Source organism: Vigna umbellata, chromosome 7 (genome assembly GCF_029865625.1).
Source record: "Vigna umbellata cultivar VRB3 chromosome 7, Vumbellata_1.0, whole genome shotgun sequence".
Taxonomy (NCBI): Eukaryota; Viridiplantae; Streptophyta; class Magnoliopsida; order Fabales; family Fabaceae; genus Vigna; species Vigna umbellata.
Window position 1 is genome coordinate 37,443,621 of NC_142171.1, and position 23,797 is coordinate 37,467,417.

The 23,797-nt window shown below is 37.9% G+C and overlaps 2 protein-coding genes and 1 long non-coding RNA gene across 3 annotated transcripts; all 3 read left to right on the forward strand.

Annotated features, from left to right (window-relative positions):
• The first annotated feature begins 3,295 nt into the window (after positions 1 to 3,295).
• Positions 3,296 to 6,545, forward strand: LOC148195893 (uncharacterized). The gene is made up of 6 exons (XM_088094828.1): positions 3,296 to 3,467; positions 4,500 to 4,558; positions 4,780 to 4,823; positions 4,916 to 5,542; positions 5,627 to 5,761; positions 5,853 to 6,545. The coding sequence occupies exons 3-6, from the start codon at positions 4,812 to 4,814 to the stop codon at positions 6,420 to 6,422; spliced, it is 1,344 nt and encodes a 447-aa protein (XP_087950954.1). The 5' UTR covers positions 3,296 to 3,467; positions 4,500 to 4,558; positions 4,780 to 4,811; the 3' UTR covers positions 6,423 to 6,545.
• A 1,875-nt stretch (positions 6,546 to 8,420) lies between these two features.
• On the forward strand, positions 8,421 to 14,339 carry LOC148195894 (uncharacterized). Its single transcript, XR_015780548.1, has 4 exons — positions 8,421 to 8,646; positions 8,720 to 8,849; positions 8,975 to 9,055; positions 13,959 to 14,339. It is a non-coding gene; the product is annotated as an uncharacterized LOC148195894 (long non-coding RNA).
• A 5,494-nt stretch (positions 14,340 to 19,833) lies between these two features.
• Positions 19,834 to 23,492, forward strand: LOC148195895 (uncharacterized). The gene is made up of 4 exons (XM_088095317.1): positions 19,834 to 20,069; positions 20,199 to 20,421; positions 20,743 to 20,916; positions 23,436 to 23,492. Exons 1-4 carry the CDS (start codon positions 19,834 to 19,836, stop codon positions 23,490 to 23,492), a joined length of 690 nt encoding a protein of 229 aa, XP_087951443.1.
• Positions 23,493 to 23,797: the final 305 nt, after the last annotated feature.

Consider the following 23,797-nt stretch of genomic DNA (forward strand, 5'->3'; position numbering starts at 1 on the left):
CATTGCATTGACAAGACGGACATACATAAACAGTAGACAACACAAGGAATTGCGAGGGTAAGCTTAGGTAATTTAATTCATACACACAACATAAACTTTAACATACATAATCAATCATACAAGTCATACAGCACTATATCAAAGCATATCATAACTCATCCAAATTCTCATAAATGACGACTGTCCGGACTGTATGAATCCATGTAACCGCAGGCGTTCGTGCACCCGGGTGATGTAGTAACTGGGATACCCTCAACAGCTGCCACCCGAGGTTAACCCTTATCAGTCCAAAGTACTCAATAGGACTAGGGCCTCCTGCCATTCCCACGCATGACCTACTCCCCTCTACATGAGGATGAGCACTCACGGAATATCAGGATGAACAGCCATCAGCGATTTTACCATGGTCATACTACACTACTTCTCATATTCACATCATGGAGACGTTCCTCCTTGGAACGCTCATTCACAATCCAATCCAATAAAATTCATTCACAATGTCATTCGCACATTATTAACCATTCCTCTTATTCAGATTTCCATTCTGTGTTCCACTCTCTTAATTTAGACAAAAGTTTTTCATCTAATAGATCAAGATGAATGTATTACAGTACACTGCAGTCGCGTTTCTGAACAAAAGAAACGAACCATTATCCATTCACGAACGTTAAAACGAATGAGTAATTTAATTGAGATTGAGTCTAGAAGATCAGAGTAATACTTAGGAAAATTCTAAGTATAAAGAATTGAGGTTAAATCAAAAGGACAAACACAGTTTTAAATATATTCAGAGAAATGGTCAGAGCATTATTAAATTCGGAAACGAACACTGCCAGTCAATGACCGAACGTCAATTAAGAATTTGGACGAACGCTAGTTACGTTCGCTCACGAAGCAATGATAAGGACGAGCGTTCAGTTACAAAACCGAACACTGCTTAGGACGAACGCTAGGTAAATGACCAAGCACTAAAATAGAACGAACGCTCAATTAGAACGAACGTTCGGTATCAGACCGAACGCGAATTAGGATGAACGCTCGATCTAAGACCGAGAGCTCATTTGGACGAACGCTCAGTATAATACTAAGCGCTACTTATGACGAACGCTGGTAAACAAAACCGAGCGTTCTAAATACTCTTCAATTTATTTTAAATGGTTGGACACGCTAAGCTGAGCCGAACGCTCAAAACTAGCTCTTCACACAAATAACGCTCGTTCTCAATCAGAATCCTCTCCAAATGAAAGAATTCTTATTCTAAGTTATTTTCCAGGGAAACCGAACGGTATAAGACCGTTCGATGACGAGCGTACATCATCAATCAGAAAAGATCAGATTTCCAGATTTTTCATTCACATTAACTTCAAAATTTTCATACGATCCATAACTTAGAATTTATCTTTAACACAAATCTCATACATTACAGAATTCATATTATCATTTCATCAATACAGAATCTTCCATTTTCCAGTTTCAAACGTATCATCATCAACATCCAGTTCCAAGTATTATCATTCCAAATCATACAGAAATTCAATCATATTCCAAATCATACATCTCATTCTCTGCATACGGTTCAAACAACATTCATAATATACATCCAGGGCAACCATGCTTATTCAGGCACACTCAAAATTCATATATTTCATACATTTTAGACAACCAGTACACTTCATTACTGTCATAGACATTAAACCAGTATTAAATTAAATTACTAAAGCTTCCCTTACCTGGTCTAGCAGTGCACTTCCAAATGCTTATGGTTTCTCTAGTGCTCTCACGGCTTTCTATCCAGAAATTCACTCAACCACTTCCACTTAATCTAATACACCAAAATCATAAACAGATCAGACTTCTAACCCATGCATGCAACCAGAACTTTGGTTCGCATGAACTAAATGGACGAAGGTGCAGAGACGAGAACTTACCAGTTCAGTTCTCAGTTCTGTTCGGTTCAAAATGATGCTCACGGTGCAGGGAGTGTGTCTACGGTGTCTGAAATGAGATCGGAGGAGATGATGGTGAGTTATCTTAGAGAGATGATGAAAACGGTTTAGAGAGAGGGCAAGGAATTTGAAATTAGGATTGCAGAGAAGAAGATGAAACATGCAGGAGGAAGAGGGAGAGTTTTCAGAATTATTTTTCTCTTCCCATGCAGAATGAACTCCCCATCCTCCACACGCCACTTGTCTCCCACTAACGTTCTCAGAATGCTCCAACCGTGACACATGGCAGGCGCATGCAGAGTGGAGGTGAGTGGAGTTTTGACGTGGCCAGGTGCATTAAAAGATGATCAGAGTGTGGATTTAGGTGTGTTAATTATTCAGGTTCTCACAACTATGCTGTTTAAACTTTTTCATTTCAGAAAAGTAACCTTTTCAATAAAATAAATTATGATTTCAACCTATTTAGACATTTATTTAAAAAATTGAAACAGAAAAAAAATTGTTTTTTATAACTAAGGTACAACAGAGACAAACTTAATTTTTTTTCATACAATATATCAAGTTTTTATATGAATATTATAAAAATTATTAAAAAAATAATCAAAATAAATAATAATAATTATATAAAAATAAGATAAAGATATAGATAAAGATTAGGAAAGTGAAATAAATAATAACAAAAATATAATTCAATTATAATTTAAGAAAATAATAAAAATATTTTGGATTGAAATACGTAAAAAGTTATTTTAGAGAGAAAACATTTTTATTACATAGAATAAAACAAAATTATTTACATTTTTCTTCTAAAATATATCAATCAAGTATAGTGAAAAATCTCTCAATCTTTTAAAGACAAATATCTTAAAAGACAATATATAATTGAAGATTAAAAAAAAATTATGAGTAAATGCGTGTTACATATTTTCTCATATATGTGATATAAGTAGTATTTATATTGTAGAAATGATCAAAATTATATTAATGTTTTGCAAATGTGAGAAAATTCCTTAACTTTTACTTTTGTAAAACATTTATAATATATGATTTCATAACTTAACTAATTAATCGATGCCAAATTTATTTATAAATATGTTTTGTTGATTTTATTCTAATAGATATCAAAAATGATTCTTTGACACGGTTAAAGCAAATTACATTCATTTGACACGCGGTGGGACCCGATAATTGTCAACATCATGAAGGATAGCTTGGTCATTTCAGTTTATGGGCTGGTGCTGAGTTGGATTGTAAAAAAGTAAATGAAACGTTGCGTTTCACTTGCTGCGTTAGGATCGTGTGTGGGATTTGAAATTTCGAAAGTTGGAGCTAGGGTTAGGATTGAGAGAGAACGAGAGATAACGAGAGATAACGAGAGAACGAGAGAGATCGAGGGAGAAAAAAAAAGGAGAACTCCTTTGCTGCCACCGGAGGTTGGACGTGATCGGAAAAGTTTGTACCAGCGAAGGTGAAGCCGAAGGCAAAGTTCGTACCGGACGTGATCGATGTGGAGCGCGGAAGGTTTGTCCCCTTTGTAATTTCTCCCCTTTGTACCGTTTGAAGAATATAAAGTATGAGTTTCTCCTTCCTTTCTTCTGTTCTCATAATTTGTCTATCTTTATTTTTATTTTTGGTTTATTTTCGGATACCCTAGACTAAAGGGGGAAATGTCGTGAGAGATAGAATTCTCGATTGGGCAAACCTGTAGGATTATTTACTGTCCTTAGTGTTTTTGGGCTTGCTTTGGTTATTTGCAAAAGGGAATATTGCAATAAATGGATAAAGTGTGAGATGATTAGAAGAAATGGAAAAAGGGTAGTTTGCAAAATGGCACCCACCCAGCACGGTTATTCTGCTCAGCAGCAGCACGAAATGCAACGCAAACGTTTCTAACTCTCTTCGCGCCAATGCTGGAGCTACTTCCCATGAACTGATTCAAATGATTCCCCATTTTCGTATAGTCCGAAAACTCCCTCTCCATGCTGCATTCGCTCCCTCTATGTTCCTTCATTGTTTTCTGTTTGATGATATTTTTTTTGCGTTAGAAAAAGGGAAATATTGTCATGAGAGTTGAACATCAGTTTAAGGTGTCCTGAATTTTTCATAGATTTGGTTCTGGCACCATATTATTTTTAATTTATGTATTCTATATGTTATTTACCAGCATCCAATGTTTTTTACTCAGTGATAAATTTGCTTTGGAATACATCACATATATTTTATTTGTATCAGTACTAGGTTGCCCTTTCTTGGTCAGTTGTATTAGCATTGTGCATTGTGCCCTCTTTGCCTCTAGATATATTGCGTGATTATGTTGTTTGTGGTCTGTATATGGTGTTTTGCCCACTGTTATTTTTAACTCCTTGGATTTTATGTAGAGAATAGTTTCATCTAATTTATGAATTTAAATATAGATTATTCTTTCATAGAGCTAAGTGCTTGATTAACACCAAAAGTTTCTTTCTCCATTTTTTCTGTTTCTAGTGTCCTTGTGGAATCAGCTCTTACGAAATTAATTGTTTTGCATGTATTACCCTATGACAATTGATGCAGGAGTTAGATTTGAGAAATGTTCGTGAACTTGAAGATTGCATGATTACCCTATGACAAATGTATGTATTCCCTTCCAGAGAGTATTTAATGCTTTCCTACTATCCACACAATCATTATTACCACTATTTTATTTTTTATCCTGTCTTTTTGTAGAATGTTTGATATAATTAGGTTAATAAATTGGTTGGTTGAAACGATATTTGATGAATGACAGACAAGATTTTTAATTTTCTAGCTTTTATGGCTTGAAGTCTAACTTGTTTATTTTATGGACATTCAGTACAAACCATAGAGATAGTTGGAAGAGTCATTATGGAGAAACAGGTTTGAATACACATGATGATTTATTATGTATTTAAAATTAATTTGGTGAAATGCTTTGTCTGACTTATTCAATTGTATACTTTGATGTATAGGTTTATGTACGACATTCATGCAGGACAAAATACTTGGCACATGTGAACACATTATTAACATATGTGCAAAAGACATTGATACAAACAACTCCTTTTGCATGGCTATTGTCCATTGATGTGGATGCCAAAATGAGTAGGACACTACTTTTAGAATTGTGTAGTAGATGGTCAGAGAGGAGGGGCGGGTTTGAAGTTAGGTCTGTCTTTATTCCATTCACCAAGTTAGACCTTTGTTTAGGTTTAGGGGTTAGGGTTAATGGAGAGATGTTTAAGTTGTTTAAAGACGAAGTTGATTGTCATACTAGGAGATTGTTTGACACAGTTGATGTAAGTGTTCATAATGTTTATGAAGAAATTCAAAAGCATATAAAAGGGGATGAAGTAAGTGATGTTTGTAGATTATATTTATTGTTAGGGTTGAGTGAGTTTTTCTTCCCAAATAGAGGTGGAAAAGTTCACTTAGGTTTATTTGAATTATTAGATGATTTATCCTGTATTCGAAAATATAACTGGGGGCGTGTTATTTATGAGTATTTGGTTTCTAGTTTGTGTGATGCTGCATTGTGTGTGGGAAAGAGACAAAACAGATCACACTGTCATGTGGTTGGTTGTGTATTTGCATTACAGGTATATTTTGATGTTAGTTACAAAAGTTATTGTGTTATAACTTACAATTGTTATTTTTTTGAAATTTAAGTTTGTATGTAACAGATCTGGGCAATGGAACATGTTTTATTTGGTCAGAAGAAGTTGGCTAAAACAAATAGTTGTTTACCTAGAATCCTTCATTGGATACATGTTAAAGTTGGTGAAGCAGAAATTGAGAAAGCCTTTTTGTGTAATGAAGTGAGATTAAATTAATGTGTTATACCAATTGGATGTTTTGTAATTTGTATTGATTTTAATATGTTTTTTGTGGTTATTTTGTTTTGTATAGGTGATTACCGAGGTATATGTAAGCAATGAAGAGATGTGTACTGAAATAGTCAAAGAAGGCTTAGATGGTCATCATAATGCTGGATTGAAGGAGAACTTGCAAAGGCGATCTATGGCTGATATTGTGGCAGAAAATGAAGCTTTGGTTGCTATCATTGTTGACCAAGAGGCATCCATTGGCAAGCTGGAGAAAATGGTTGACAACCTGGCAATGTTTGTTGCACAAAAGCGGCAACAGTTTGATGATGTTACGAATTCAAATTGGAATAAAAAGTGTGACATGTTAGTTCATGAATTTGGGACCAGTAGTTCACAGGAACATTATGAGGTAGTAGTATCATCTATTGGGAAGTCAAATTCAAAGAAAGAGTCAGAGATCGAAGGTGATCGTGTGGAGAAGTCGAATTCTGAGAATGTTTTTGATGTTACACCTGCTGTTGGAAAAAGTTTCATTGAAAATGGTGGTGATGTTTTAGGTCATGCAGAGATGCCTACTGAAAAATCTGACATGTACACGCGTTTAAAAGCTCAACCTAGGAAGCGTGTTAGAAGTGTTCTTCTGAAAATTTAACAAAACAAAATAAAATTGATTGTATAATACTATGTATCTCAGTTGACAGTCACATGTTCAAATTAATAAATTGGTTAAATACAATGTATCAAACTAATGCATGCATAAAGTGGAATCGTGATATTAAAATTTTAACATTGACCACTTACTGTACCAAAAAATACAATGTATCTAACTAATGCATGCATAACTAACCATAACACCACTTATTGCACTTTCAAATGTGGACATTGATATTGTATATAAAAACTGTTACAGATGTACAAAAACCGATTTACAAATAACCACATCCGACTAACAAGATAACCAGCTACTGCAGGGAGAATATTGCAATCTGATTTCGTTTGGGAGTGGAAACAAAAGGTTGTCCTGCAAGCTCACTGGCTTAGCAGGTTGTGAAGGGTCTCATTGTTTCTAAGGCTTTCATTGTCTCATTGAATATAAAAAACTTCTACGGCAGTACAAAACCAGATTTACAAATAACCACATAGGATTAACAACATAACCACTTACTGCAACTCATTACTCAACTCATGCATGCATAAAGGGTCTTAAAAACCCACCTCAGTCAACAGCATAGCGACAAAAACAAACTCAAAAGTCTAAAAAACCACCTCCCCAATTTTAAACCAAATGGACCCCGTATCACGCCTACACCCTAGGGTCAAAATGAAACTCAAAAGTCTCAACCTTTTTACTACTCTGCTTCCTGTCGCACCACACATAAAGCTCCTACATAAAACACGTTACCAGCAAAGCAACCCCAACCCCACCTCCAACATAGAACACATCACCAACAAACCAACCCCACCTCCCATCAACCCAAAAATCAGAGATTGGTCCCCCACAACCCCACATCAATAAACCGATGTAGCAAAAAATTACATTGCGACAAAAACTACACAGCCTAAGACAGAAAATAAAAAATCAAAAACCTGTACCGTAAAATCCGAAGACGAAACGCACGACAGAAATCGATACACCAAGCACACGCCTCCACAATAAACCAATGAAGCGCCTCAATAACGTTCACAACAAACGACTAAGGTGTCTGAAAGATGAAACTGAGAACCATATGACAGTGGTGGAAATCGAGTTTCTTAAGAAAACTCAAATGGGGATTTCGATTCTGAAAAAACAAACCCTAGTAGGTGTTTTTCCACTTTTACCCTCCATCACTTTGCAGTTTTTTTTCAAAAAAGCTGACGTGGACCGTGTCAAATGAGTGTAAGTGACATGTAGGCGTGTCACCCTATTACTACTCAATAGATATAGATGGTATAAAATATTAGTATTTTCTGACATCAAATTAGATATATTATTTTTAAATTTAAATTAAATGAATTAAATATTATATATATAATTAGGTTTGGTTGAATTGGCTAACATTTTATTTTGTTTTTAGGCTTAATTACCTACTTAGTCCCCATGTTCGGAGGTAATTTGCTGTTTAGTACCCGGTTTTAAAAATGTAGGCATTTGATACCTATGTTTTGAAATTTGTATCAATTGAATCCTACCCACTTAACGCCGTTATAAATCTAACGTTTTTTCTGACTGTGTATGTGATTTGTGGACGAGCGTCCTCTTCTGCCTCGCTGGACGAGCGTCCTCTTCGCTGGACGATCGTCCTCGTCGCTCGTCCACAAACGCTCGTCCACAAATCACATACACAGTCAGAAAAACGTTAGATTTATAACGGCGTTAAGTGGGTAGGATTCAATTGATACAAATTTCAAAACATAGGTATCAAATGCCTACATTTTTAAAACCGGGTACTAAACAGCAAATTACCTCCGAACATGGGGACTAAGTAGGTAATTAAGCCTTGTTTTTATAATTAAAGACTAAGAAATTTACACTAGCATATCTGTTGAAGTGGAAATGTTTCATTATCTTCTACTGAAAGAAATTTAATATCTCCTAATCCAATAAATGAATAAAGAAATCTAAAGATAGATTTAGGTAAAGAGTCTTTAATCATTCAAATAAGGGAGTTTTTCATTTTTCGAGCCAAACACATTCTCTTTCTTTCTTCGAGAGTTCGATTCCTCACCAGCATTCCCCCTTCGTTCACCAACATTTCACCAGCATTTCACCAGCAGAGGCCCTCTCCATCAGCTAGCGTGACCGTCAGCCACCGTATTGGTGATTGGCTGTGTCGAAATCGCGTGTCCGTGATTGGGTGTGTCGCAATCGCCATCGGAGTTCGTCCATCGTAAAGGTAGGTTCAGCGCTTGGCTTCGCAGTTAAACGGTGAGTTTCCACTTGCTGTGACGTGTGTGTTCTTCTTGCAGGATTGTTGTTCGAGGGTTGGAGGGTTGTTCTTGGAGGGTTCTTGCTGGAGTGTGGTTTGTGCGTGTGAGCGAGCTTGTCTAAATCCTCTTGGTAGAGGTTTTGGATTGTCTTTCTTCCCCTGTCGTTGAGGTAAGTAGGTTTCTAATCGAACCTGAATGTGTTTAGCCCCTTTTGCTGGGTAACAGGGTGCTTTTGATGATTAATATTTGTTCCTGTTAGGTTTTGCTAATGTCATTTTTCCATTAATTTACAAGGTTTTGGGGCTTCGATCAGGGTCTGAGGCGTGTCATTGCTGAAGGGCTGCACTGAAGTGTCCAAGAGTTCATCATTTCCAGGTAGGTGAAGTTCGTGCTCTTGTGTTTGGCTTGCTTTATTTTGGGTTTTAATTGCGTTTAAAATGGGGAAGTTGAAGTTTTGTTAAGATGGAGCTGATTTTGGTCACTGGTTTATGTGTTTGAATGCTTGATATCCATGAGTGAATGCCCATGATTGTGATGCTTATAATTTTTTGGTGTCCTTCGTGGTTTATTTGTGGAATTATGCTAGCTGTTTTGGGCAGATCATAAGTGGTTTTTGATGAGAAATTTTATGAGCATGTGTTGATATTAGTGTAGGATACATGTGTTGAATCTTGTAATAAAAGAGAATAATTGTTAATTAAATTACCTTCCCAATATTCACATCATTCAAACTACTTGATGTTATTATGCTAGATTGACCAGTATTTACAGTGACCCTGCATCCCCTCAAAATAGTTGGAACTTTCATATTTAGTCATATCATAAAAGATACACTTCAGCTTCAACCACAAAAAGAAGTGGAGCAAAATTGACTAAACTTTGGGTTACATAACCACAATAGTTGAGACAAACATTGTGACAGACATCCTTGCGCTCAAAATCTTCAATTTCCCACAACTGGGAAAGAAAAAAATAGAAGAAAAAGGATGTTTAGCATTATTAAATATATATATATATATATATATATATATATATATATATATATTATAACTGGTATGAGGACAGAACTATATTTAAAGTCACAAGACCTTCAAATTCTGGCGTATAGACTTGCAAGGCATTCTCTTCCTCAAATAACCAGAAACAGCTTTCACAGTGTCAGTAAAGCTTTGGTCTCCTTCCATCTTGCAGTGACTCTGTAAGAATTCACTTAAGGATTTTGCTTTTGATTCCAAAGATTCAAGTTCCTGCTTCTTTTCCAATACTTTTTGCAAGAAACCTAGCAATGAACAATAAAATATTGCCAATTGAAATGCAATGGAACAGCACAACAGGTTGATCCTTTCATGATCAAGTGACACCATCAAGCATTCTACACAATATTGGTTGATCAGAACAGAATTATTTATCATTATTGATTATTGCAAGGTTAATGATGGTTGTATATTTAAAATATCAAAACTTAAGCATAAATTGTTATAATGTTCTGACCATCCATCATTTGTAATAGAAATCGTTTACATTTTGTTACATATAAAGAAGAGGATAACAAGTCTTTGAAACAAGCAAAAAACAAAAGTTACAAATCTTTAAGATTGTATTGGTTTCTCCCATAACCAAAAGGAGGAGAAATGTTTAATATGAAGTTAGTAACCAATGCTAAAAAAAGCTTAAAGAAATCTCTACCTATTTACAATACAGCAGTGAAAGTTAGGTTAGATATTAAAGTTTGACAACTTAAAAAACAGAGGAGATTAATGCAAAGAGACTGGGTGTAGCTTTCAAAAATTGAGAGTGAACCAGTATAAAAGGATTGTGTGATCCTTTCTCTATCATTACTATTCTTTCATGAATATTTTGATATGAAGGCTTGGGAATGTTTGTACCTCAACATCTGAAAAGAAAAGTGATGATATAGAAGTTAGCACATGACAAGGTAGTGGCTAGTGTAGTCCTAATCAAATTTGTTAGAAACGAATTCCTAGCACATCCCTTCCCTAACGATAGTATAAAAATCACAGCACAAGTGCTTGATCTATTCTGAACTTTTCAAAACATCCACATATGACTGATCCTCTTGAAGAGAGTCTCAATCATGAGCAAAATTAGTTCAGAAAAATCTGTTTCAGCAACTTGTTTTTTACCAGAAACATGCCTAAAAATCTGTTTCCATCAAGCTTTTTCACCGTGATTGCTTTCTTTGACTGTGTCTTAGGTGCTTATAATCTTCTAGCTGATTATCTTCAGTTAGCTCTAGTGCATTAGGCCTTCCTAGAGTCCTGGTTGCTGTTATCCTCTTTTTCATTCTCTCAAATCTGATTTGTGGTGCTGTTTTTGGTGCATTTTGCTGCATATTTGACTATAACAAGAGTGATTTGTTGAATCTTGCTGTCTTTGTGCATTTCCAACGTTTGAGCAAGTTTAAATTGCCATTTCAAAGTTGTTTGCACTGATCCTTTGGTCATTTTTCAGCCTATATGCAGAATCACCTTTTAAACCATCAAAATTTGATTTAAATGGAAGTGAACCAGTGATTTTTCATTGCAATTTGTTTCTTGGCTGTGTAAGTGGTTGCACAACTTCAAATTGATGACATAAACTTGCTTGAAGCATCACTTGAGCTGTTGAAACACTTCCAAGCCCCCACACACCCATCCCTAAATTACTGTAGGCTAAGCACGCTTAACCATGGAGTTCTTATGGGTTAGGCTACCGAAAAGCAAATGCATTTTGGTGATATGAGTAGCCAAATCAATTCCTTTCAGCTATCCTTCAACTGTATAGTCTCATACTTATACAGTCTTTAGATCCCTCTCATTCCGGTGTATGTTCGATTCATCCATGTGTCCCTTCCACTAGAAGTCTGCCAGGAGCCGCTCCTTGTCAGTGCCCCTTGCACTTCGTGCCTCTTGCACCGGCGATCACTCCCCGCCCTCGTCAGTGCCCGGGTGTCACATGCCCATCAACTTCCGCTTGGTTCGTCCTCGAACCACATCGTACTGGGAGAGGCTAGGCTCTGATACCACTTGTGTGCATCCAAATATATAATAACCACAATCATATAACTTACGCGTCCACATTCCAATAAAAGAACAGTCATAGTAGAATAGTAGTTCAGTAGCTGATATTACAATCATCCACAAAAGGACAGAACTTAAAACTTAATCAGTTTAGAGTATTTCAAAATAACACCAACTTAAATTTAGAAATCCTAAAAATATTATACTGCATCATCAGCATCCTCCAACTCTTGCTCCAAGGGAACCTCCTCAACAACATCTGCTCCATCCAAATGGATGATCATCGCAAAGGAAAGCATACACAAGCAGCACACAACAAAGAAGCAAGGGTGACAATTTGGTGACAAAGCTCGATTGGGTAATGGGGTGGATGACAATTGGATGTCGCTAGCATACAATAACATTCTCGACCACCTACACTAATCTAATTTAGTTGGGTTAAACAAAAATAATATAAAAAATAGACAAAAGGTGTAGAAGGATAAATGGCAAAAGATTCATGACATATTTAATGGATTAAGTGGATTATCTTGGAATGGCTCAACTAAGCATTTTTATGTTAAAGATGAGCATGATAATGATAAAGCCATAGAGACTTTGCATGACAATTTCCTTTTTGAAACGAGTAAGTTTTATCTATCCAAGTATTGTTTCTTTTTTGAAGTATTAAATAAATTATGGTCTTTGTGCCTGGTTATATGAAATGGAAAGATTCATGGAAAAGTTCTGCCAGTGTTGAAAATATTTCTTGCCATGGCTCAATTTATGTTGAAGGTTGGCTATACTTATGGAACATATGTTGTTTTTGATTTGCCCATTACCGTTTTGGATCATTAGCTGAGATATTGGGAAATGTCGGCCTTGTTTCTAATTTGTTGCTCTATTGTAAAAACGAATGTGTTTGTACTTTTTTTAAAGGGCATCAATTGATTTGTAAATAAGAGATTTTGAATTTATGTTAACTGCAGGTCTGATAGTGCTTTTGATTAGTTCATTAAGGATATGTGTGTGCGCATGTATGCCATGACCTTTGTTCCTTTTTGAGTGTCTTTTATGGTTGATATAGTAAATGAGAAGTACAATTAATGTTCTCATTACTATTAAAATCATTATCTGATTTCATATTATACCATTTACCCCTCTAATTAAATAAATAAATTTCTCCATCTCTTATTATTCGTCTTTTGTGGCAATTTCATGATAAATGTGTAAAATAATTAAAGATTATATTTTATAATTTTCAAAATATAGTAATGAATATTGTATTGAACTTTTAAAATTATAAATAACAGGGAACAACGTTTTACTAAAAACTGATAGTAAATGGCTGGTGAAATCTCATCCATTTAAACAAAAATTTTCATAAATGAATTCATTAACAGTGCCAGTGAACTTTAATATCTGTAAAATGAATTCAAAACAAAATGAGTATCTCATGATTATGCTAAACTCACTAAAAACTAAAAACACTGGCAATAACAAAGGCTAGAAAAATTTATTCTGGATATTCAAGTTCTCCGTCCATATCCAATTCGACATACCCTTCTTTTTCTTGTCGCCATCTCTTTTTTCATTATTTCAAGGCTTAGACTTATGTCAGAAATCCTTTTCTTCAATATATTTTGTTGCTCCTCTAAATCATTCTTTCGGTTCTCCAGAATGTTGATATTTGCTTCCATTTCTTTTACCTTGAAACTTCTTAACGTGATTTCTCATCTCCAGAGCAGAATCAACAGATGGCTTGTGTGGCATCCCAAATATATAATAACCACAATCATATAACTTTGGCGTCCACATTCCAATAAAGAGAACCGTCAGAGTATAATAGTAGTTCGGTAGCTGATATTACAGTCATTCACAAAAAGACAGAACTTAAAACTTATAAGAGAATGTTGGTTGTCCCAAAAGCTGCATGATTAAATGGTTTCGATCCAAGCATGTGAATAATAATTGCTTGTTGATTGAATTTACAATTTTCATAATCTAAGTAGGTTATGTGTATGAAGTTAACTGCTGAAGCTCATATTTGTGTGGGTGTTTTTTCCTAGCTTTAGTCATGATTCTGTTACATGTGTAACTTCGGCCATAAAGTTTGGATTTAACAACCTTCTGTTTTGTTGGAAAGCCAACATGAAGACATTAAATCATAATGCATGTTTTTTCAACGAATTGGATTTTACTTATAAAAACATAAAATAAATAATTGCCACAAATTTTTAGTTTGCTTAAAGTATATATAAATTTGTCCATGTATGTAGGTATCCTCTTGTAATGAGCAGTGATGCTGCCAAGACATGTTCAAACTCTTAGTGATCTCCTTGAGAGAGTTAAACTTGTTCGATTTTCAAAACTCAGAGGTATACATGGACATTTTTGTCTTTGGTACTCCACTCTGTCGACTTGCAATGAGATGCCAAAAAAGCTCAACAAGTTTGAGCGGAAACCGCTAGTGACAAGTTTTAACGAGCTTAAGCGAGAAGCTATACTAAAGAAAAAGGAGAGACAAAAGGTGCATGAGACTATATTACAACCTCCTGAAAATGGCATGCTGGTTAAGAATCTGATTCCTGTTGCTCATGAAGTTTTTGCTGCCAGATGTGAACTATTATCCTGTGTTTCAAGACTCGTCAACTATACTGCTATTTAAGAATCACGATCGCACGAACACTCACACGAGCACTCACCAGAATGATTACCGAGCTATGGCGGGTTATGCACTCGTGGTGGCCTCTACTGCTTTGCAAAGCCATTGCCAATGGGTTCCACCCTACCACCCTCACGAGGTTAGTCCGTTCCGTGCCCTGGAGCATACTGGAAGCCTCCAAGACTAGGACCTCCTGCTACTCCTCACCACATGGATCAATCCTCTCTACTTGAGAATGAAAGACCATTGGAGCGTCAGGAAAACCCCCAAGACTGAGCTACCATGAAATCATTCTGTACACCCTAAATCACCACCATGTATCCTCTCCTTGAGGATCATGGAATTACATCCACCACCATGTATCCTCTCATGAGGATCATGGAATTACGTCCATGAATCATATTGTTACTCCCGAATCACTACATATCCATTTTATCACAGTAAATCCAACACACCTCATACATTCACATAAATCACTTCACAATATATATTTTCCAAACCTTGCACGTAATTCAATTCAAGAGAAAATGAATTTAAAATCAAACATTTGCAGAATACTATTTGGACGAGCACTGTTCACCGAGCACAGTGGACGAACGTTACTGAACGAACACTACCTTCCAACCACTAGGCCGAACACTATTTGGACGTACGTTCGTTATCAATCAACAGGCCGAACGCTGTTGGACGAACGTTATCAAATCCTACACTATCAGGCCGAACGCTAAACCATCGAACACCAGTACTAAATTCAATACTTGGACGAACGCGCAACGCTTGGAACCTAAGAATACTACTCAAGGCCGAACGCTCAACATTGCTATCAGAACAGGTTTAAACAAGTGACCTATTAAACCTATTTAGTGACCTATTTAAACACCGAACAGCGGAACCCTGCCTAGACTAGGCTCGTTTGCAGTGCGCGGACCAACTTCCGTTCTCGCCGTCGCCACACAGAGCGTAACAGCCACCGTCAAATCTCGCCGTCAGTCAGGTACTTTTCCTTTTCTCTCTCTCTGGTCATCAAAGTTCAAACCCTTTCAATGTTTGCGTTGTCATGTGTAGTGCCTTGCAGTGTCACCACTCACCACCCAATCCCTATTTTCTGTTAAACTCGTAAAAGTTTCTATGCTTTTCTAATTTAATCAATTCAACATTTACAACCAAGAAAAATGGAGTTTACGACAGCTTTGTATAAGCTTCAAACATTGAACATCTTGATAACCAATTACTCCTATACTATATCGTTCTCTCAATCAAACTTATAACCCTTCCTTGCCCTTTGTATCGATCTCACAAAAGCTCTTCTTAAAAATCCTGCACCTTGAACTTGCATACCACTCAACCATAAAATTGATCTATAGCATAACCGAGTCACTAAAATCATTGCTCTGTGTTATTAGTTTATTAAGTGGGAAGGGAACACTGTCCTTCTCATATATAATTGACCCAAATCTTTCTTCTGTAACTATTAAACTAAAAGCCTGCTCATTCTCCTTTAGAAATTTGTTGAAATTCGGGGAGTGCTAGAATAAAATAAAAATAATAACAGTATGCAGATTGAATTTGCTTCGAGAACCACCCCTTTACAATATCTTTCTGTCCGTGGTGTACTTTCCTCTTTTTCTTTGCTTGCAGTAAGATTAAGAGCAAACTTAAACGTTTAAAAGGGTAGGGACACGACCAGATTTATTTTCTTCAAATGCGTTGTTATTTTGTTGTTTGCTGATTTCTAATATTTATTTCTGCAATATTATTTACCTAGTGCCCCACTTATTGGGTAAATGTTTGTTGTTGTCTATATGATATTCATTCAAAGTTCAGATTGCTTGATTTTTTGTAACCTTGTTTTCATCCTAATCTTTACAGAGCAACTGGAGTTTGTTCGGTATGTTTTCAATTGAGCAGTGTTATTAATTCGAACTGCCCTCTCACTCATCTCACTGCATGACCCACAAACTACTTGAGCCAACACAAACTTTTAAATGGCTCAGATTCTGCAAAATCTCACCATTTTGTTTCAATAACTTTAGTAGAAAATATCATTTTTTTTTGGAAGCCAAGAATATAAAGCAAAATAAAACAAAATCCAGCTGCTTATGTCTCATCTTTGTCTCCTTTTTGTCTCTGCCATAGATTGACCTGAGGATGTGTGAAACCCTTAATAATTAGCCTAAATTAATCCTGACATCTCACCATTAATGCTTGCCACCTCATTCCCAGCCATTAAAACCCACTCCCTAAACTGATCCTATCCCTCTCTGACGTGCACGAAGAACCACGCTCATCATTCTCTGAAACACGCACCACGTTACACACTCAGTGCATTAAAACGCACTAAACTCTGCATGCAAGCATGCCACTTGTCACGTTGGAAGTTTCTGAAATCAGAATGGGGGTTGCAGGTGTCCGAAAATGAGACGCTCACTCGTCTGGAATTTGAAGGAACAAAAGTAATTTTCGAAAACCTTTCCGCTCACCTGCATCAGTCATCTTCTTCCTCAGAAAAACAACCTTTCATTTTCTCCAACTTCTCTCTAGAAACCCTAAACTTCTCTCTACTGTAATTCTCACGTTTCTCCTCCGATTCCATTTCCAGCACCGTAGAAACGTCCACTGCATTGAGAGCTATTCACTGGACCGAACAGCTTCAAGAACTGAAACTGGTAAGTTTCATTCCGTAGCTCATCCTTAGGATTCTGGAAAAAAATAGGGTTTTGGTTGCATGCAAACATGTATTCTAAGTGATCTGCATTCCGTGGTTAGATTTTATTTTGGAAGAGTCAAGAACGTAAGAAAAGCGTAGTTGGACAAAGCCATTTTCTATCTAGGACAAGCTTGAAATCCAATCCGGGTAAGGGAAGCTTATATGTTTAATTTATACTGTATGTTCTATATTCTGATTTGCATGTATGATACCTCTGAAGTTTGAGCTGCTATGGAAATTTACTGATATGAATTCTGGTTGGAATGATCTGTTGTGAACGAACACTGCTCGTATGTATTATATGTTGTTGATCTTGATTTAAATGCATGATTGATTTGATTATGTATGAATGGAATATGATTATTGTATAGTTGGAATTATTAAAATGTTGAAATCTGTATGATGGTGAAGTTGAAGGTGAATTAAATTTGGAATGAAAGTTATAAGGTTTATAAGATGGAAATCTGGGAAATTCTGTTAAGTTTGTGAAATCTGAAATTTTAAATCATTCCCTTTGCTAAATGACGCTCGTCACTGTACGGTCTTAGACCGTTCGGTTTTCATTAAATAACTTAGATTGGAATTCTTTCATTTGGAAAGAATTCTGCTCGAGAACGAGCGTCCCCATTATTAGTGAATGAGCGTTCGGTTCAGCTCAGTATAGATAAATATTTGAAACTTTATAAATACGTGACGTTCGGCCTTAAGTCGAGCGTTCGTCCTCAATGACGTTCGGCCTTAAGTCGAGCGTTCGTCCTCAATGACGTTCTGCCTTAAGTCGAGCGTTCGTCCTTAATGTCGTTCGACCTTGTGTCGAACGTTCGTTCTACAGAGCGTTTGGCCTTATATTGAACGTTCGTCCCAATTGGCGCTCGGTCTTATACCGAAGTGTTCGTTCTGATTTGTGCTCGGTCATTGACCCAGCGTTCGTCCAAGTAGGGTTCGGTTTTATAACTGAACGCTCGTCCTTATTATTGAATTCTGAGCGAACGTATCTGGCGTTCGTCCACGGTTATTTATGGAACGTTCGGTCATTGACAGTAAGTGTTGTTTTCTGATTTACAATTACTCTGATTATTTATCCAAGTCATTTTGTAAGGTATTTATCCTCTTTATTCAACATAAAGTTCTTGTACTCCAAATCTTCTAAGTATTATACTGATCTTCTAAATTCAATTTCATTTAAATATGTTAGGTTTTCTTAACGTCCGTAAATGGAAAAGAGTTTGTTTCTTTTGTTCAGAAACGTGTGGTCAAACAAACTGGAATACTTTCGTTTTAATTGATTAAAGGATGCATGTTGTTAATGTTAAGAGAATGGAACACTGAATGAAAATGTGAATAAAGAGAACTGGTTATTATGGGCGAATGATATTTTGGATGAATAATTGGAAGTGGATTTTAACGAGCGTTCCAAGGAGGAACGTCTCAGATGTGCTGAATATGAAATATTGAATGGTAAAGTATGAACCTGGATAAGTTAAGCCTCGCAGTCCATCCTGATATTCCGTGATACGCCTCTTCAAGTAGAAGGGGGTATTCATGCGTGGGAATGGCAGGAGACCCTAGTCCATTGAGTACTTCGGGCAGATAGGGTTAACCTCGAGTGGCAGCTGGGAGATTTGATCAGTTACTACACCACTCGGGTGCAAGGACGCTTGTAACTACATGGTTCATACAGTCCGGACGGTCTGTCTTATGTTACATTTTTCTATGATTATTATTTGATGAATCACATGCTGTATGTGTGTTTTGAAATGTAACTGTATGTGTGGATTGTATAAATTAAATATTATAAGCTTACCCTTGCATTTCCATTGTGTTGTCTACTGTTCATGTATATCCGTCTTGTCCAAATGCAATGATCATCCGTTGTGGATGTGAGCAGATGGTGGTGCATCCCTTGAGCAAGTGCTGGAAGAAGAAAATTTGGATGAAGCCAATCTGGTAGAGGTTGAAGTGAAGGCCGAGCCTTAGAGGCGCTCGTTAGAATAGGAATTGTAAATGTTAGTGCTTAAAGAACGTTCGGCCAAGTATTTTGTAAGGCCGTTCGTCTTAATCATGTATTCCCCTATTTTGCGTACGTTGTTTTGTGCATATAAGAACGTCCGTTTTGGATTTTCCTTTGTATGCGTTTATAAGCGTTCCCTGTACTGATGCCGTTTAGGCTTTTATGAATCTGATTTAATACAAAGACTGTTTGTGATTACTGTTAATTGTAATTAATTCTGATTTATGGTGATTACTGTATTTTGGGATGTTACATTAGTGGTATCAGAGCAGTTTTGTTCTTTTAAGGAACACTGTAGGTTATGAGTGCACTACGTTTTTGCTGTGTGCTTATTATGTGTTAATGAGTTATTGTTTTAACTCTTGAACTTTACTAACGCTCGTTCTTCTCTGATCCAGAGAACTAATGGCGCCTAGACTTCCTCCTCCTCCCCAACCGAGTGAGTCTGATACGTCCAGCAACACTAGGTTGTTGGAAACTGTGGTTGAAAGGCTGCATCAACAGAACACAACGTTGCTGGAGCAGAACGCCACCCTGATGCAGCAAAACCAAGCTGCTATGCAAGGTTTGGAGGCCTCGCGTGTCAACTCTGAAAACACGCAAAGGCAGTTGATGGAGATCTTGGCTGCAACTAGAGGTGCGCCTGGAGCATCTTCTTCAAACGCTGTTCAACCGAACGCTGAATGGAGTCTGGAGAGTTTCCTTCAGCATCACCCTGCCAAGTTTAGTGGGAAGGGTCTACCGGACGAAGCTGATCAGTGGCTGAGGGATATGGAAAGAATTTTCAACGCCAAGAGATGTCCGGATGAAAACCGCTTGGCGTATACAGAGTACTTGCTAACTGGAGAGGCGAGCCACTGGTGGGCGAGCGCTAGGGCCATCTTGACGGACGCTCAACAACAGATTACTTGGGAGGTTTTCAGGAATAAATTTTATGAAGAGTACTTCCCTGACAGCGTCCGTTTTGCAAAGGAGGTTGAGTTTTTACAGCTGGTCCAAGGAGGAATGTCAGTTTCTGAATATACGAACAAGTTCAAACACTTGATTCGTTTCAATACAATGGCCACTAGTGAGGAGTGGCAGTGCAGAAAATTTGAGAACGGTTTGCGCAGTGATTTGAAGGTTGTAATTTCCAGCTTGTGTATCCGAACGTTCCCTGCTATGGTGGAAAGAGCTAAGGTGTTAGAGAAGAATTTGGCAGAGGCAGAACGGTACAAGAAACAGCAAACAGTAAGGGGGCCGATTGTCTCAAGGGGAAATGTGAATCAGAGAGGATCCCCTTACGCTCGTCCAGCAGCCAACGCGAGCGGATCTCAAGCTTTGGTTCCTGCCGGACAGTCTGGACAGCAAGGTAGTGTGGTATGTTACAAGTGTGGAGGGCCACATTATCGTTCGTCATGTCCTCAACTGGTTGGAGTAAAATATTGCACTCGGTGTAGGCGAAATGGCCATCTGGAAAATGAGTGTAATATGGGCGGACGTGCAGTGATGAGGCCGCCGAACGCAGGAAGAAATCAGCAAGGAAGGGGTGGACGAGCCCAAGCTACTGGGCGTGTATATGCAATTACTGGGGCAGAAGCAGCAAGTTCAGGTACACTTATCACCAGTACGTGCTTGTTATTTGGAATGCAATGTTGTGTGTTGTTTGATTCGGGGGCAACACACTCCTTCATATCGAAGGCGTGCGTTGATAAGTTGGGCATAGCTGAGAGCGAGATGCACTTTGATCTGGTGGTGTCAACACCAGCTGCGGGTGAAGTGAGGACGTCTACCATGTGTGTGAGATGTCCTGTTGAGGTAGAAGGACGTAGGTACAAGGTGAATCTTATCTGTTTGCCTCTCAAAGACTTAGAGGTAATTCTGGGAATGGATTGGCTAAATACCAATCGCATTCTCATAGATTGTGGAGCTAAGAAGTTAATTTTTCCTGAAGAATATGAAGAGGAGTTGGGTGTGACGCTCGGTAAATTGAAAGAAGACATTATGGAAGGCGCGGCTTGTTACTTGATCATGACGCATGAAGACCGAGAGAGTGCGGATGAGAATTTTGAGCGTTCGTCCATTAAGTGCACTAAAGGACGAACGGTTGTGGACGAATTCCAAGATGTCTTTCCAGAAGAGATCCCTGGACTGCCTCCTGTGCGTGAAATTGAATTCACCATTGACTTGGTGACCACGGCAGCACCTATCTCAGTTCAACCATATCGGATGGCGCCTGCAGAGTTGGTTGAACTCAAAAAGCAAATTGAAGAACTGATGGAGAAGCAATTCATAAGGCCGAGCGTATCGCCCTGGGGAGCGCCTGTGCTCTTAGTGAAGAAGAAGGATGGCAGCTCTCGGTTATGTATAGACTACAGGCAATTAAACAAGCTGACCATCAAGAACAAGTACCCGTTGCCAAGGATTGATGACTTGTTGGATCAACTACATGGGGCAACGGTGTTCTCCAAGATTGATCTGCGTTCGGGATATCATCAAATCAGGGTGAAGGAGGATGACATCCAGAAGACTGCTTTTAGGTCGCGTTATGGACACTACGAGTATGTAGTGATGCCATTTGGAGTCACGAACGCTCCTGCAGTGTTCATGGATTATATGAACCGCATTTTCCGGCCATACTTGGACAAGTTCGTGGTCGTTTTTATAGATGACATTCTCATCTACTCCAAGACACAAGCCGAGCATGAAGAACACTTGAGGGCAGTGCTGAGCGTGTTGAGAGAAAAGGAGTTGTATGCAAAACTGTCCAAGTGTGAATTTTGGATGAAGGAGGTGCAGTTTTTGGGCCATGTGGTCTCGGCTGAAGGTATTTCAGTGGATCCTTCTAAGGTGAGAGCAGTGTTAGAATGGAAGAGCCCGCGTTCGGTCACGGAAGTGAGGAGTTTTGTTGGTCTTGCGGGTTACTATAGACGCTTCATTGAAGGTTTTTCTAAGATAGTAGCACCGCTGACACAGCTCACAAGGAAGGACAAACCGTTCGCGTGGACTGACTTGTGTGAGGAACGCTTCCAAGAGTTGAAGAATAAGTTGACGAGCGCTCCAGTTTTAATTATTCCGGACACGTCCAGACCCTTTGAAGTATACTGTGACGCTTCTCATCAAGGGTTGGGCTGTGTGCTCATGCAAGAGAGACGAGCAGTAGCGTACGCGTCTCGTCAATTGAAGGTTCATGAGCGTAACTACCCCACACACGACTTGGAATTGGCAGCTGTTGTGTTCGCATTGAAGATTTGGAGGCATTATCTATACGGATCCACCTTCCAAGTCTTCAGTGATCACAAGAGCCTCAAATATTTATTTGATCAGAAGGAATTGAACATGAGGCAGAGGCGTTGGCTAGAATTCTTGAAAGACTATGAGTTTGAATTGCTATATCATCCTGGGAAGGCCAATGTAGTGGCAGACGCTCTAAGCAGGAAGGCAGTGCATGTCTCGGTTATGATGGTGAAAGAGTTAAATTTGGTGAAGATAGTGTGGGACGCTAAGACTGGAGATTCAACGTGGGAAGTGGAGAGTGCAATGAGGGACTTGTATCCACACTTATTCACTGGTAAGTTCTAAATTTTCGAGGACGAAAATTTTTGTAGTTAGGGAGAATGTGAAACCCTTAATAATTAGCCTAAATTAATCCTGACATCTCACCATTAATGCTTGCCACCTCATTCCCAGCCATTAAAACCCACTCCCTAAACTGATCCTATCCCTCTCTGACGTGCACGAAGAACCACGCTCATCATTCTCTGAAACACGCACCACGTTACACACTCAGTGCATTAAAACGCACTAAACTCTGCATGCAAGCATGCCACTTGTCACGTTGGAAGTTTCTGAAATCAGAATGGGGGTTGCAGGTGTCCGAAAATGAGACGCTCACTCGTCTGGAATTTGAAGGAACAAAAGTAATTTTCGAAAACCTTTCCGCTCACCTGCACCAGTCATCTTCTTCCTCAGAAAAACAACCTTTCATTTTCTCCAACTTCTCTCTAGAAACCCTAAACTTCTCTCTACTGTAATTCTCACGTTTCTCCTCCGATTCCATTTCCAGCACCGTAGAAACGTCCACTGCATTGAGAGCTATTCACTGGACCGAACAGCTTCAAGAACTGAAACTGGTAAGTTTCATTCCGTAGCTCATCCTTAGGATTCTGGAAAAAAATAGGGTTTTGGTTGCATGCAAACATGTATTCTAAGTGATCTGCATTCCGTGGTTAGATTTTATTTTGGAAGAGTCAAGAACGTAAGAAAAGCGTAGTTGGACAAAGCCATTTTCTATCTAGGACAAGCTTGAAATCCAATCCGGGTAAGGGAAGCTTATATGTTTAATTTATACTGTATGTTCTATATTCTGATTTGCATGTATGATACCTCTGAAGTTTGAGCTGCTATGGAAATTTACTGATATGAATTCTGGTTGGAATGATCTGTTGTGAACGAACACTGCTCGTATGTATTATATGTTGTTGATCTTGATTTAAATGCATGATTGATTTGATTATGTATGAATGGAATATGATTATTGTATAGTTGGAATTATTAAAATGTTGAAATCTGTATGATGGTGAAGTTGAAGGTGAATTAAATCTGGAATGAAAGTTATAAGGTTTATAAGATGGAAATCTGGGAAATTCTGTTAAGTTTGTGAAATCTGAAATTTTAAATCATTCCCTTTGCTAAATGACGCTCGTCACTGTACGGTCTTAGACCGTTCGGTTTTCATTAAATAACTTAGATTGGA